The 12,657-nt window shown below is 43.4% G+C and overlaps 2 protein-coding genes across 2 annotated transcripts; both read left to right on the top strand.

Moving 5' to 3' along the window:
- Window positions 1-280: 280 nt before the first annotated feature.
- Window positions 281-4,534, top strand: LOC120708235 (purple acid phosphatase 2-like). The gene is made up of 8 exons (XM_039993373.1): window positions 281-787; window positions 2,105-2,302; window positions 2,387-2,498; window positions 2,631-2,857; window positions 2,978-3,116; window positions 3,329-3,549; window positions 3,881-4,002; window positions 4,103-4,534. The coding sequence occupies exons 1-8, from the start codon at window positions 575-577 to the stop codon at window positions 4,299-4,301; spliced, it is 1,431 nt and encodes a 476-aa protein (XP_039849307.1). The 5' UTR covers window positions 281-574; the 3' UTR covers window positions 4,302-4,534.
- Window positions 4,535-6,184: 1,650 nt separating this feature from the next.
- On the top strand, window positions 6,185-10,230 carry LOC120708234 (WD repeat-containing protein 13-like). Its single transcript, XM_039993372.1, has 12 exons — window positions 6,185-6,541; window positions 6,669-6,763; window positions 7,015-7,078; window positions 7,210-7,354; window positions 7,464-7,601; window positions 7,994-8,133; window positions 8,299-8,346; window positions 8,639-8,749; window positions 8,829-9,007; window positions 9,088-9,209; window positions 9,658-9,734; window positions 9,824-10,230. The coding sequence occupies exons 1-12, from the start codon at window positions 6,353-6,355 to the stop codon at window positions 9,932-9,934; spliced, it is 1,419 nt and encodes a 472-aa protein (XP_039849306.1). The 5' UTR covers window positions 6,185-6,352; the 3' UTR covers window positions 9,935-10,230.
- Window positions 10,231-12,657: the final 2,427 nt, after the last annotated feature.

The raw sequence follows: 12,657 nt of genomic DNA, 5'->3' as shown, positions 1-12,657 counted from the left end.
ATATGTTCCTTTTATATTTTAGGACGGCATGCAGTTATCACATTACTCGTTGTCACTCTCTCCCGGTGTCTCTCTTTATTTTCTTTGGTACAATAAACAAGAACACAAATTTTAAATGTGTAATTCATGCTGCGTGTTGCGGTGCTACCACTGGGCCCGGTAGGCCAGTGGTCGCATTCTCAAGTCAAATACTAGCAAATTTTAATAGAAAAAAAAATCATTCGACGCCTCCCAAATCTGCCCACTTGCCCGTCTCTGATCCCCTGTACATATCAGTATATCACTCTCCACTCCCCTCTGCTCCCTGCATGCGTGTTCAAACCGAGGACCAGTCCATCCAATCCCGTCTCCCTTCTCCAAATTTATTTCTTGGCACCTCGGATCAGCATATTCCATCTCCCTCCCCCGGCCCCCGTCTTCCCCGCCAGCACGCTTTGACCCATCTCCGAGCGCGCGATTGGACACGCGATCCCATTCCCGTTCGCTCGTCCAGTTCCAGTGCTACCCTCCTGGAAGCCCCGCGCCGCCAAGCCCAATCACCAAGGAGCAGAGCACGCAACAGAGGGAGCCGGGAATGGGGCGGCACGGCGTGGCCCGGATCGGCGCCGCGGCGGCGCCCGCCTGGGCCACCCTCCTCCTGCCGCTGCTGCTGCTTGCGGGCGCCGCTTGCCCGGGCGCCCGCGCCGGCCAGACCAGCGAGTACCGCCGCCACCTCGGCTCCGCCATCGACATGCCGCTCGACGCCGACGTCTTCCGCCCGCCGCCCGGCCACAGTGCGCCCGAGCAGGTACGCCACCGGCTAGGATGGCACCGTGTGCCACGGCCTGCGGTACGGTCGTCACGGCTCCTTTTTTTTTAAACAATCCCGCAAGCCCCTCGCGCTACACGAGTCGCCAGAGTTCCATGCTTTCTGCCTGCGGCATCTCTGATTCTTCCAGGGATCTGCACTTTGTTTGTTTGTTTGTTTTTCTGGAAGGCGCAGGAGAACTGCGCATCATTATATTAAGAAGAAAATCTGCACTTTGTTTGTCACAGCGTGCTTATTACCCTGTGCGGTTGTCGTTGACGCCGGCTGATTCCATTTAGTATGCTTCTAGTTCCGCGCTCAGTGCTAGGCCGGCGGCATGATATTTTACATGCTCAGCCTTGCGATGTACCTAGGGTGAGACAAGAAAATCGATTTCCAATACACGCGCAGTTGATTACTTTTACTTCCTTTGAAACTTTCCTCCGATTAGTCACACTATATATTGCCATTTTCAAAAGCTATGCCTCTATAATGGATTTACATGATTTGCTGGCGTATGCTGCTGTCAGTTATTCTACTGAAAAGCCGATTGAGTTAATTTATGAACCATATTAGAATGTTTGCAGAACACATAGATCATGTTTTCAGAACACATAGTTGCTGATAACTTTAAGAATGTTTTCAGGACACATAGATCACTGAGTTCTGTTTTTCTTATTTTCTTACTTGTGCGTTTACAAAGGCTATCTTCTATCCTTCTTTTATCTTCCTTCTAATTCCTTAGTTTTTCTCATACTGTCAGAAGAAAATAAATAGGTGGGATAAATAATTAGATGGCAATTTGTGTGCTAGTGTTTGCCTATGCTATGTTCTTGGCACATTTCCGTTTGCAGTATAGTTGAGGTTGTCCTCTGAAGTCCCGTACACCACAAAGTTATAGGTTTACAGTACATCTCATGGTACATCTGTTCATTTCAGTGCTTCTTATATACATTTTACGCTCTTCAATCTACTTTAGCTCTTGAGTTAGAAATACTGCTTCCGTACCACCTTTTGCTAATTTGTTTTGCTTTAGTCGTTCTTAAAGTTATCAGCAACTCTTAGAATAGTCATCCATCATATATCTGTGTTTGACCGTTACTTACAAACTGTGGGGCGCCTTTTAGGTCCTTTGTTCTTACTTTTGTCCTAACCTTTTTGTTCTTAACTTAAATCTTACTCCACAAAATTAAATACAATGATACCTTTTTCCATGCGTTTGATGTCCATTCCTTTTTTTGCTGTGCTGTTGTGGTCACATACAGTCAGTGGGGGTATCTCCCACTCTGATGCTGATTGATTTCGTGCTCTGAAAAGGTTCACATCACACAAGGGAACCATGATGGTACAGCCATGATAATCTCATGGGTGACAAGTGAGCCTGGCTCGAGCACTGTGGTGTACGGGACTTCAGAGGACAGCCTCAACTATACTGCAAACGGAAAGCACACACAGTATACGTTCTACAACTATACCTCAGGATACATTCATCATTGCACAATAAAAAAGCTGGAGGTAACCGGCTCATCGAAATTATTATCGGATGTTTCCTTGTTTTCCCCCCTTATATGGAAGCCTGAATACTAATCTTTGTTGCAGTTTGACACAAAGTATTACTATGCTGTTGGAATTGGACAAACAGTGAGGAAGTTTTGGTTCATGACCCCTCCAAAAAGTGGCCCAGATGTTCCATATACATTTGGTCTTATAGGTATTTCCCAATATTCTGACTATAGCTTATCGATCGTCTCACAGAGCACAATATCTGCTAGTTTGATGTTAGAGCTCAAATCCTCCATATCATAATGATTTCTGTCGCTGAAACTATTTCAAATTTATTCAGGTGACCTCGGTCAGAGCTTCGACTCAAATGTTACACTTGCTCATTATGAGTCCAATTCAAAAGCACAGGCCGTGCTATTTGTTGGAGACCTGTCATATGCAGATAACTACCCATATCATGATAATGTGAGGTGGGATACGTGGGCAAGATTTGTGGAGAGGAATGTCGCATACCAGCCATGGATCTGGACAGCTGGAAATCACGAGATAGATTTTGCTCCTGATCTTGTAAGTCAGTAGTCTGGCATCGACTTCTGTTCAGTGGATGCTTCTACAATTTCAAAACGAGACACTTTAGTGGAGCTATGTTATGTCCATTCAGAAGTTCATTCAGCTGCAAATTTTCAGGGTGAAACAGAGCCATTCAAGCCATACAGCAACAGGTACCCCACACCTTACGAGGCTTCTGGTAGCACGGCACCTTACTGGTATTCCATCAAGAGGGCCTCTGCTTACATTATTGTCTTGGCATCATATTCATCATATGGTACGTATATGTTCCAATGATGCTATGATAGTTGTTTATGGCAAATATTGGACTGCAATTAAAAGTTACACTATGCTAGTGAGTATTTGATATAAAGATAGGCCTTTTTTTGGTCCTTGTGGCAGTATGCACATATATATGTGCTGGTTGCTAGTAACAGAAAAAATTGGGCGATTTGTCTTTAAAATGCTATGCTATTGTTCCTTTTCCAGGAAAGTACACTCCTCAATACAAGTGGCTTGAAGCTGAGTTTCCCAAGGTCAACAGGAGTGAAACACCATGGTTGATCGTCCTCATGCACGCTCCATGGTACAATAGCTACAACTATCACTACATGGAAGGTGAAACCATGAGGGTGATGTATGAGCCGTGGTTCGTCAAGTACAAAGTCGATCTCGTATTTGCAGGACATGTGCATGCCTATGAGCGGACAGTAAGCAGCTACCCTCAAATCCCTTTATCTGCAAATAATTAAGTACTAAACACTGGGAAGAATTCGTTAGTATAGCTCTCTTAGAGTACACATTTCTAGCTGTTCAAGAAAACTAATCAGATGAATTTCCTTCCTTTATTTTTTTGCACTCGTCTACGACCTTGTGCCTCCTATTTCTGTATTTTTCTTCCTCGCCTTCCAGTTACCACTTATTTGTATCCAGCAAAAGCTGTTTTCAGTTCATTGTGCATGGTTTCAGTACTCTGCTCAGAGCAATATCAAAATCCAGACTTTCTGAATTCTGACACGGGATACCGTTTACTGATTGCAGCACAGGATATCAAATGTGGCATACAACGTTGTGAACGGCCTGTGCACTCCAGTTCCTGATCAATCTGCCCCAGTCTACATCACTATTGGCGACGGAGGGAACCAGGAGGGACTCGCCACCAAGTAAGAGAACACTGAGCTCTGAGAAGACGGGCCTGTTTGTTCACATTCTCTCACTTCCTGAATCCTGACCAAACAATTCGTGTTCCAAAAAAATTCGCAGCATGTCGGAGCCGCAGCCGAGGTACTCGGCCTTCAGGGAGGCGAGCTTCGGGCACGCCGTCCTGGACATCAAGAACCGGACGCACGCGTACTACACGTGGCACCGCAACCAGGACGGCAGCGCGGTGGCCGCCGACGCCGTGTGGTTCACCAACCGCTACTGGCAGCCGACGGACGACTCCGCTGCCTCCTCCCAGTGAGGACGACGCGCCGCCGTCCCCGTGGTGCCTCGCGATCAATTAAGCAAGCATCCCCTCCTCCGTTGGAACAAGAAGGAAAAAAAAACGTGTGATTGTGTACATAAGATGATTTCACGTGCATCGCACATGTTGCCTATCGCGACGATGTGAAGACACTGTTGTATTGTGGACATGCGGACTGACACACGTGTATATTCTCGATAATAATACAAGAGTCCTTGTATCTATGAATAGCTAAAATCCTGATATAGCTATTATGTAAAGCGAAAATAGCTAGCGAAAAAGAGATGAAATCCAACAGGTTCTCCAAAATCTAAAAAGCAATGGCTAGCGCTCAGCGTTAGGCAAAGATGCCCAACGACACCCCTTGGATAGAAAACGAAGATAGAAGACGAGGTAGATAGAGTTTCTGTTGGATGCAGATTTTTTGTCTTCCTTTTCTTTTTTTAGAAAACTCAATCAAGATACAAGAGCTCTTGGAGATGCTTTATACTCCCTACGTTTCAAATTATTAATTATTTTAATTTTTCCAGGTGAATAGTAGGTTTTTATGCATCTAGATCTATGTTATATGTGCATAGCAAAATTTATGTGTACAGTGAAACTAAAATGACTATTAATTTGGGAGGAAGAAAGGAGCTCTCTGTTTCTACACCTAAGATATTTACGATCTGTTTGGATGGCTAAATTGAGGGCTAAACTTCACCTTTTAGCAGTTTATATACATTTGTTAAAATTTTTAAGTAGCCTATTAGTACTCCCATTTGAATAGAATAATGTTAAATTATAGCACTTTGGGAAATTAGTACTTGGGAGTTTACGGATCAAGTTTGTGCATTTTGAGAGTATGACGATGGGATGATTCAGCAACTGTTTGAGACAACGTTTGAGAGTGTGGGATAAGTTTACGAATTATTATGTGCATTTTGAGAGCATGAGGACCGGGACAAAAACTCGAGACAAGGGATAAGTTTAAGGACTGTTATGTGTATTTTAAAAGTATCAGAATCGGGATAAAAATTCGTGACAAGTTTAAGAACCGCTAGTAATTTTTTGAACGAACAACACTTGACGAGTGCATTTCTATTGATATAGTAGAAAAAAGTGCAAGGATATTAGCCTTAGGAGGCCATAATCAGAAAAAAGAAAAAAACACACAACAACACCGCCGCACGGGTTGGATCGGGATATCAATGCGCGCCGAACACAACTCCACTCAAACAACTCAGGTTAGTCGGATTGGAACGTCAACACAAGCCACACAACACATCTCCAAGAGACAACATTGTTTGGTCGGATTGGGATGTCGACACGGACGAGACCACTCCACTGGCCCGGGCTGACAACCTTCTCCACCTATTGTAGCCATTGTCGGGTACGACCTCGTGTTGATATGGAAACGAGATAAACAGACTGCACCACACCGAAGAAGGCCACCGCCAAACGGAACCCATCGCCATAGTGCCGTTGCAACATCACACACCATCCGACAAGGTGAAACCACGTAATCCGAACGGTACACAGACTGTCTCACAATCGTCGCCATGACGCGTGGAGCCTCGCACACATTCGTTATAGGACTCCATCTCACTTTCGTCTCGCCTCAGGGGGCTCTCACCACGCTCGCCTCAGCGCGTCATAAATCCGTCCACAAACCGCAAGTGAAATTTACTCCTTATACATAGAGTTAACCATGGACTAGCGCGTGTGCAAAAAAAAAAAAAACCATGGACTAGCGCAAACACTTCTTTTTTAAAGAAAAACTAGCGCCAACACAAGATGATCCGGTCCAGGTCGCTCAATTGCGGATTGATCCGGCCCCGAACGTGCGTACAGTACTTATACGGTTACAATGCAGCGTGGCAGCATCGGAGTTCAGACCCAACCCAAACGATCCAAACTCCGGCGGGCGCACGGACACAGGGAGACCACTCTTGCCAGCTGACCGCCCGTACGACCGAGATCCAAGGTTCCAAGCCCCCGGCCCCGCGCCTCGTCCTCGATCTCTCCCCGCGCGAACGGCGCGCCACGCGGCCGGCGAGACGGAGACGATGGCCGCCCCCGCCGACTCCGCCTCCCCGGAGTGCCCCGCCGCCCCCTCCATGCCCACGGACCCGGACTTCCTCAGCTGCGTCCTCCAGCCCCCGGCCCCTTCCTCCTCCCGCCCCGACGCCGACTACGCCGCCCTCCGCCGTCTGCTCCTCCGCCGCAAGCCGCCCTCCGCCCTCCAGCACCGCATGGTACGCAGGCATCCCCTCCTCTCTGCTCCACCCCGCTCGTGGATCCCCTCGCTGGTATCGCATTTAGCTTTGGGGAATGGACGGATCGAATTCATTGGTGGTCGGGGGCTGCTTTTGCTGCGCGCAGGACTGGCGCTGCAACGGCAAGGGCTACGTCGCCTACCGCAACTTCCTCCTCCGGCGCATCGACGGCGGTAGCGCCCACAGTACGCCCAGCAACAGGTTGGTTCGTCTTAGTTTTCCCCCCGTGTCTCGTCACCTGCCCGGCCCTGCCGCTGCCTGTACCTAATGAAATGAGAACAATGTTGATGTGCTCGTGCTCCTGAGGCGTCCTTCAATTGCCTTTATTAGCCCGTGTCCATACTTGTTCACTACTAATAGTATTTTGCTCTCAAGCATAATCCTTCGAACATTTATGATCCGAAAGTTAATAAGGTGGAATCTAACACTGTCGTTGTTTTTACAATGACCAGTGGAAGGTGGGCTGCCTCTCCTGGCCCTGCACTTTCCGAGGCAGACAGCTGGAGTTCTCTCCGGGTTTGTGCCATATAATCTTTTCTCTCTGCTTTTCCTCATACTTCAAGTTTCGTACTGGTTTTGTAGATGATCTCATGCAAGAGTTGCCTACACATGCTGCTTTGAGTTCTGATATAACATGTTTAATGCAGGACTTGAGAACTAATAACAGTGGTTTAAGCCGCACTCTAAGTATCAGTTCAAAGCAGAGTGATACTGAGCGCCATGTCAGATTCGCTGAGCCTGCATACTCGTTTGTTGGAATGCATTGCATTTTTGACAGCTGCAAAACCTCAGGTTATTTCTTATGGCCATGCTATGCATTTTTCTTCTTTCAGTGACCAGGTGTTCTTATCTGATTGATTTGGGCGGAATTCTCATTTAGGAATGTTTTTGCTCTTGGCAGTTACAATATTGAAATTTGGCCGCGCAAGTTCTGATCTGCTTGCGTATGGTGCGGCAGATGGCAACCTAACTGTTTGCCAGGTTTCTGAGCCACCATCTGTTCTTCAAAAATTGATAGGTCACTCTAAAAATATCACAGGTTAGATTGCACACAATTGTTCTAGTAAAGCTATTCTCTTGTATTTACCTTCATTCACCACAGAGAAAGTTTAACTCTTGCTACACATGCCCAAATATTCCCCTCCCATTTCACAAAATCTGTTCAGTCGATGCTGATCTCCCATTTTTAACAATATCTGCTATTGATGTCACGAGGAAACCTGTATTGCTGTGCATATAAATTTGTTTACAAAAGTAATACATATACTAGCTGAATTTTTGGTTTTGCCGTAACTAGAAAAGGTACAAGGTATGAAAGCATATCTACTATGTCAATGTAAAAATGGATTACACATTATGTATCAGTTTCCTATCTATTCCTGCATTATGTATCCTGTGTCTCTTGATTTTCAAATTCTAACCACATTACAGATTTTGATTTTTCATCTAATAACCAGTACATTGCTTCATGCTCCCTGGATAAAACTGTGCGAGTATGGGAAATCTCTAAAGGCACTTGCATTAGGGTTGTATATGGAGTTTCTTCCCAGCTATGCATCTGCTTTCATCCTGTAAGTTCCGACTTAGCACAATGCATAACTGTTTGCCCCTTTTAGTTATTTCACTGGTGCTGCCTTTCTATATCTCTGCTGCAAATATTTCTTTGTGTGGGAATCATCGTGAATTATTTACTGTATCATATTATATTTACCATGCTCTCAACCACTTTGTTGCAGGTGAACAACAACTTGCTTTTAGTCGGCAATGCAAACAAGGAAATCAATGTAAATTTCCTCACCTTTTGCTCCCAAGTCCAAAAATTGGTTTACTGTTATTCACTTTCTGATAGGCTGCTTGCAGCTTGGTCCTCTGATCTAATATCTGTTGTTTAATTCAATAACAGTGGAAAATAAAATATCTGTTCTTCTGCCATTTCTTTTGATATAGATGGTGCACCCTACTGTGTAACTGATTAGCCAATGTCATGTAAACATATTTGATTACCAGCACTTTGCCCTTGCATTCCAGTTGTTTTTTAACCCACATTGTGATCCATTTATCTTTGTGACTAGCTAGGCAATAAATTTTAGCACTGGGAGAGTAATCAGCAAACTTAACTTTGATGATGCGGTTACAGCTTTGGATATTGATCACACTGGGCAGCTTATTTTCGCTGGTGATGCACAGGTATCAAATAATTGAACTTGACAGCTATTGACATGATATATGACGTTCATATTTTTTAAATGGTGCTTGAAACGTACAGGGTTACATATATACTGTTAGTGTGAATTCACATACAGGGTCACTATCTAGAACTCATAAGAACAAGAGCAGTAAGAGCAAATCTCCTATTACAACAATCCAGTATCGCACCTTTTCTCTGGTAGCACGTTGTCCAGTACTTCTTTCTTGTGCTCAAGATGGAAACCTGTCTTTCTTCAGGTGTGTTAACTTTATAAGTCTATTATGTGGCAGATTTTACTTGACTCTCATATGTAACCCTTTGTACTACTGAATTTCAGTATCACAACAGATGCTAAAGGGTACTTGACTCTCATATCTTCTTTAAAACTGGCCTCACGGTTGCAGACTATCCGTGCTTCCTTCTGTCCACTTCTTTCCCTTGAGAAAGGAGAGTTCATAGGTGAGTGGGAACCCAAACTTGTTCGATTGTTTGTTGCTATTAGCTGCTGGTTACCTAAAACGTCGGTGACCTGATCTCTTATTTCTATATTCTTCCTGTGGCCAGCACCCAAGTGCTGGGATACTTTCTTTTGCACTGCTTATCATCATTTTTTGCTACTTTTTTAGTGAATGTGCAGGAGAAATCCGTGTCATAATATTAAAAAAAATAGGGTCCAACGACAGTGCCGTTGTAATGGCAAGGGTTACAACCACGATTGTATTTCAGCACGAAGACAATCCCTTGCGACACTTGATTCTAAGTTCTCCTGAACAAATGTTAATCAATTTTTTAGAATGTCAGATTGAATTTACAGGGGAAAAAATGATGTTATCTTTTAAGAATAAGTTTATCTGGCTTTGTGGTTTTGAAAAGATTGTTAGTGACACATTTTCTTCTGAACATGAAGTTACTGGCAGCGAGGATGCAAATGTTTACTTCTATGATTTGGCACGCCCAAAGAACTCGTGTGTGAATAAACTACAGGTATGTGCCGTGCTTAATCTATTTGCCAACATATCGAGCTTTTACGTTGCATCATTGAGGCACCAACGAGACCATTTGTACTCCTGAAGGGACATGGTTCTCCAGTAATTGGAGTTGCCTGGAACCATGGGGAAAATTTGCTGGCCTCATCTGATTCAGATGGTACAGTTATTGTATGGAAGCGAGCGAAAACTAATTAGAGCGATTCCACATCACGGAGGATGCTTTTATGCTGCAAACTGTTGATTCTACTGAATGATTCAAACGAAGGCATTTTTTTTGTACATTGTACGTCCATCCCATTGTTTGTAACATAAACACCCAAGGCTAGGGCAAAGAAGATCAACCGGCCTTGGTTGTATTTACAGAAGTATATAGATTTCCCGGTAGAGTGTAAAGCTTTTTGTCATGGTATATCCTGTATCATTTGTTTTAGGACTGTACCTTTGTATCATTAATGATTTGTCCCATAAATATATTAAACTTGCTGTTCACATGTGGATCGTATACAGTATAGAGTATAATTACTGTCGCGGGCTTTTCAATTCGCTGTAATTCTGTAAAAACAGAGCGTCAGACTTGGTCGATACAGCGGTGTGGAGTCGATTGGGCGTGCAGTCTGCAGCACCTACGAGGCTACGAATCGGAATGAAGATGCAATAGAATGTAAATTCTCCGAGAACTATTTTACTCCCGCCCGCATCATCTATACGGCAGCGCTACATCACTACATGTGCATAGCATGTTCAGTATAATCACTAACAAAATTTCAATAATAACTGCTTACCACGATTATTTTTTTGATACCTGTTGTACATAATTACCATATCCTTTTACTGAACGTGATTCAGTGGTATAGCAATTCGATTCATACCAGTTTGGCCAGCATTTTGACAACTAGGTGTAAAATAGCCGCAATACCCTAAGATGCAGAATAATGTTATCGTGTCTAACAAGCTCAAATACTTTAGCTCATTGTAACAGGATAGACATTTGTGCATAAGATCAATAAGCAACCACACACATGATGTAGGGTTGGAACCTGCATAAACCTTGCGTGTTCTTGTCTTGCTGCTAGATTAGCACCCCTTTCGGTTAGGTTATGAATTCTCGGACTCTCGGCATTCCGAGGCAGTAAATGGCTGAACTTACTTACGTGGTACCTCACTTGTTATGTAGTACATGCGAATAGGCTTGTGTGTATAAAGCATCTCTCGTCATCTTTAGTGCAAGCTATAAAAGGGTACATGGGGGAAGGATAGTACGTAGGGGAATTAAAGTGGTGGACAATTATGTTGTGAATTCGACATCCAAGACATAAATGATACTTGTAATTTTATCCACACACCTTTTTCATCGATCCTGTTGTGTAATATATGCTCATCTAACCCATCAACAATATCAGACAACACCACGTGAGATTCTTGATCCTTTCATTTTTCGAGCATTTGATGACAACCGCTCAACTGGAGTGGCACATGCAAATAATTTTTAAATTTTTAAAGATGTAGTTTTTAAATCATCGATCAAATTCATATTCCGATGGCACAAATATATATCTCTTTCGAAGAGACCTTCAAAATAAGACCCCAATTGTATATATTTTGATAATATTTTTTAAGACACATAAATTACTTTATGTATAATAGAAAAAATACCAAAATAAATTAGTTAAAATACTCAACTGATCTGCTAAGGTTGTCAATTATTTATTATGCAATAAACATTCAGCTACCCCAACAAATTGTTTACCCTCACTCACTAATCACACCAGGCAATCTATCTTTGCAGTATCAATACCGGTAAGCGGTAACCACTTAATTGAACTCAGGCGAGTGAAGCAACATTTCATCAAGCTGGTTGTTTTGAAGCTCTTATTTTTCACTTAAAAAACATAAGCAAATTATACTACACTAAAAAATATTTTTCACTTAAAAAATATATTATCAAAATATAGTGGTGTGAGATCCTATTTTGAAGCTCTTATTGAAACAAACACAAGGGTGTAACCAAATTTTGATTTCAATGCTCAATTTTAAAACTGTGATCTTTTTTATTTTAAAATTATGTGCATTCACACAGCTATCCCACTCTTTTTCTCCCCTCGCATATGCATACAGCGCTTACGTCATTCCTCTTTTTTGTTTTTCTTCTTGCCCCCTCACATGCATGCATATGGATATGCTGCCGATCGATGGCCCGAATTGATCCGAGATAGTATGGATGGTTTACACTATGGCCGGCCGTAAATTAGCTGTGACTTTATTTTCATCTACCTAAGGCCTTGTTTGGCTCCAGGATTTTTTTCAGAAGTCCCTATCACATCAAAAGAAATCTTACTATTTTATAGTATTAAATAAAATATGTTTATAAATGTTTTTTGACAGCTGAGTGCTTTTTCGCGAGACGAATCTAATGAGCCTAATTAATTCATAATCGCTACAGTGATGCTACAGTAACCATTTGCTAATCATAGATTAAGATACCTCATTAGATTCGTCTCGCAGTTTAGCCCCAGAGTTCTGTAGTTAGTTTTATAATTAATATTTATTTAATACTTCTAAATACTAAAAAGTCCCTAGGACTTTTTTTAAAGTCCCTGTTTCTAAACACCCCCTAAGAAAGATGCTGTCCGAATACATACATGCTTGATCTTGTGGATCGTGTAGAACAAGCTAGCAGCCTCGGCAAGAGGACAGGCGAAGCACAAGCCATAGCTTCCCCTTAAAGACGAGATCGTCCTCGACTTCCGGCGGCCCCGGCCGGCGTGCTCATCAGCTTGTAGGCGCGCGACCACGCACGAACGTAGGAGCCGCCAAAGCTCCGATCCTGCATGCCCCGGGCCCCGGCCCGCCGTGGTGTCAATTTATACGCGTCCCTGATGCTTGTGCCTCCTTCAATTCACCGCTCGCACGTAGCTAGT

Source organism: Panicum virgatum, chromosome 5K, assembly GCF_016808335.1.
Source record: "Panicum virgatum strain AP13 chromosome 5K, P.virgatum_v5, whole genome shotgun sequence".
Classification (NCBI taxonomy): Eukaryota; Viridiplantae; Streptophyta; class Magnoliopsida; order Poales; family Poaceae; genus Panicum; species Panicum virgatum.
The sequence above is the reverse complement of the archived record's forward strand: the minus strand, read 5'-3'. Positions and strand labels throughout refer to the sequence as shown.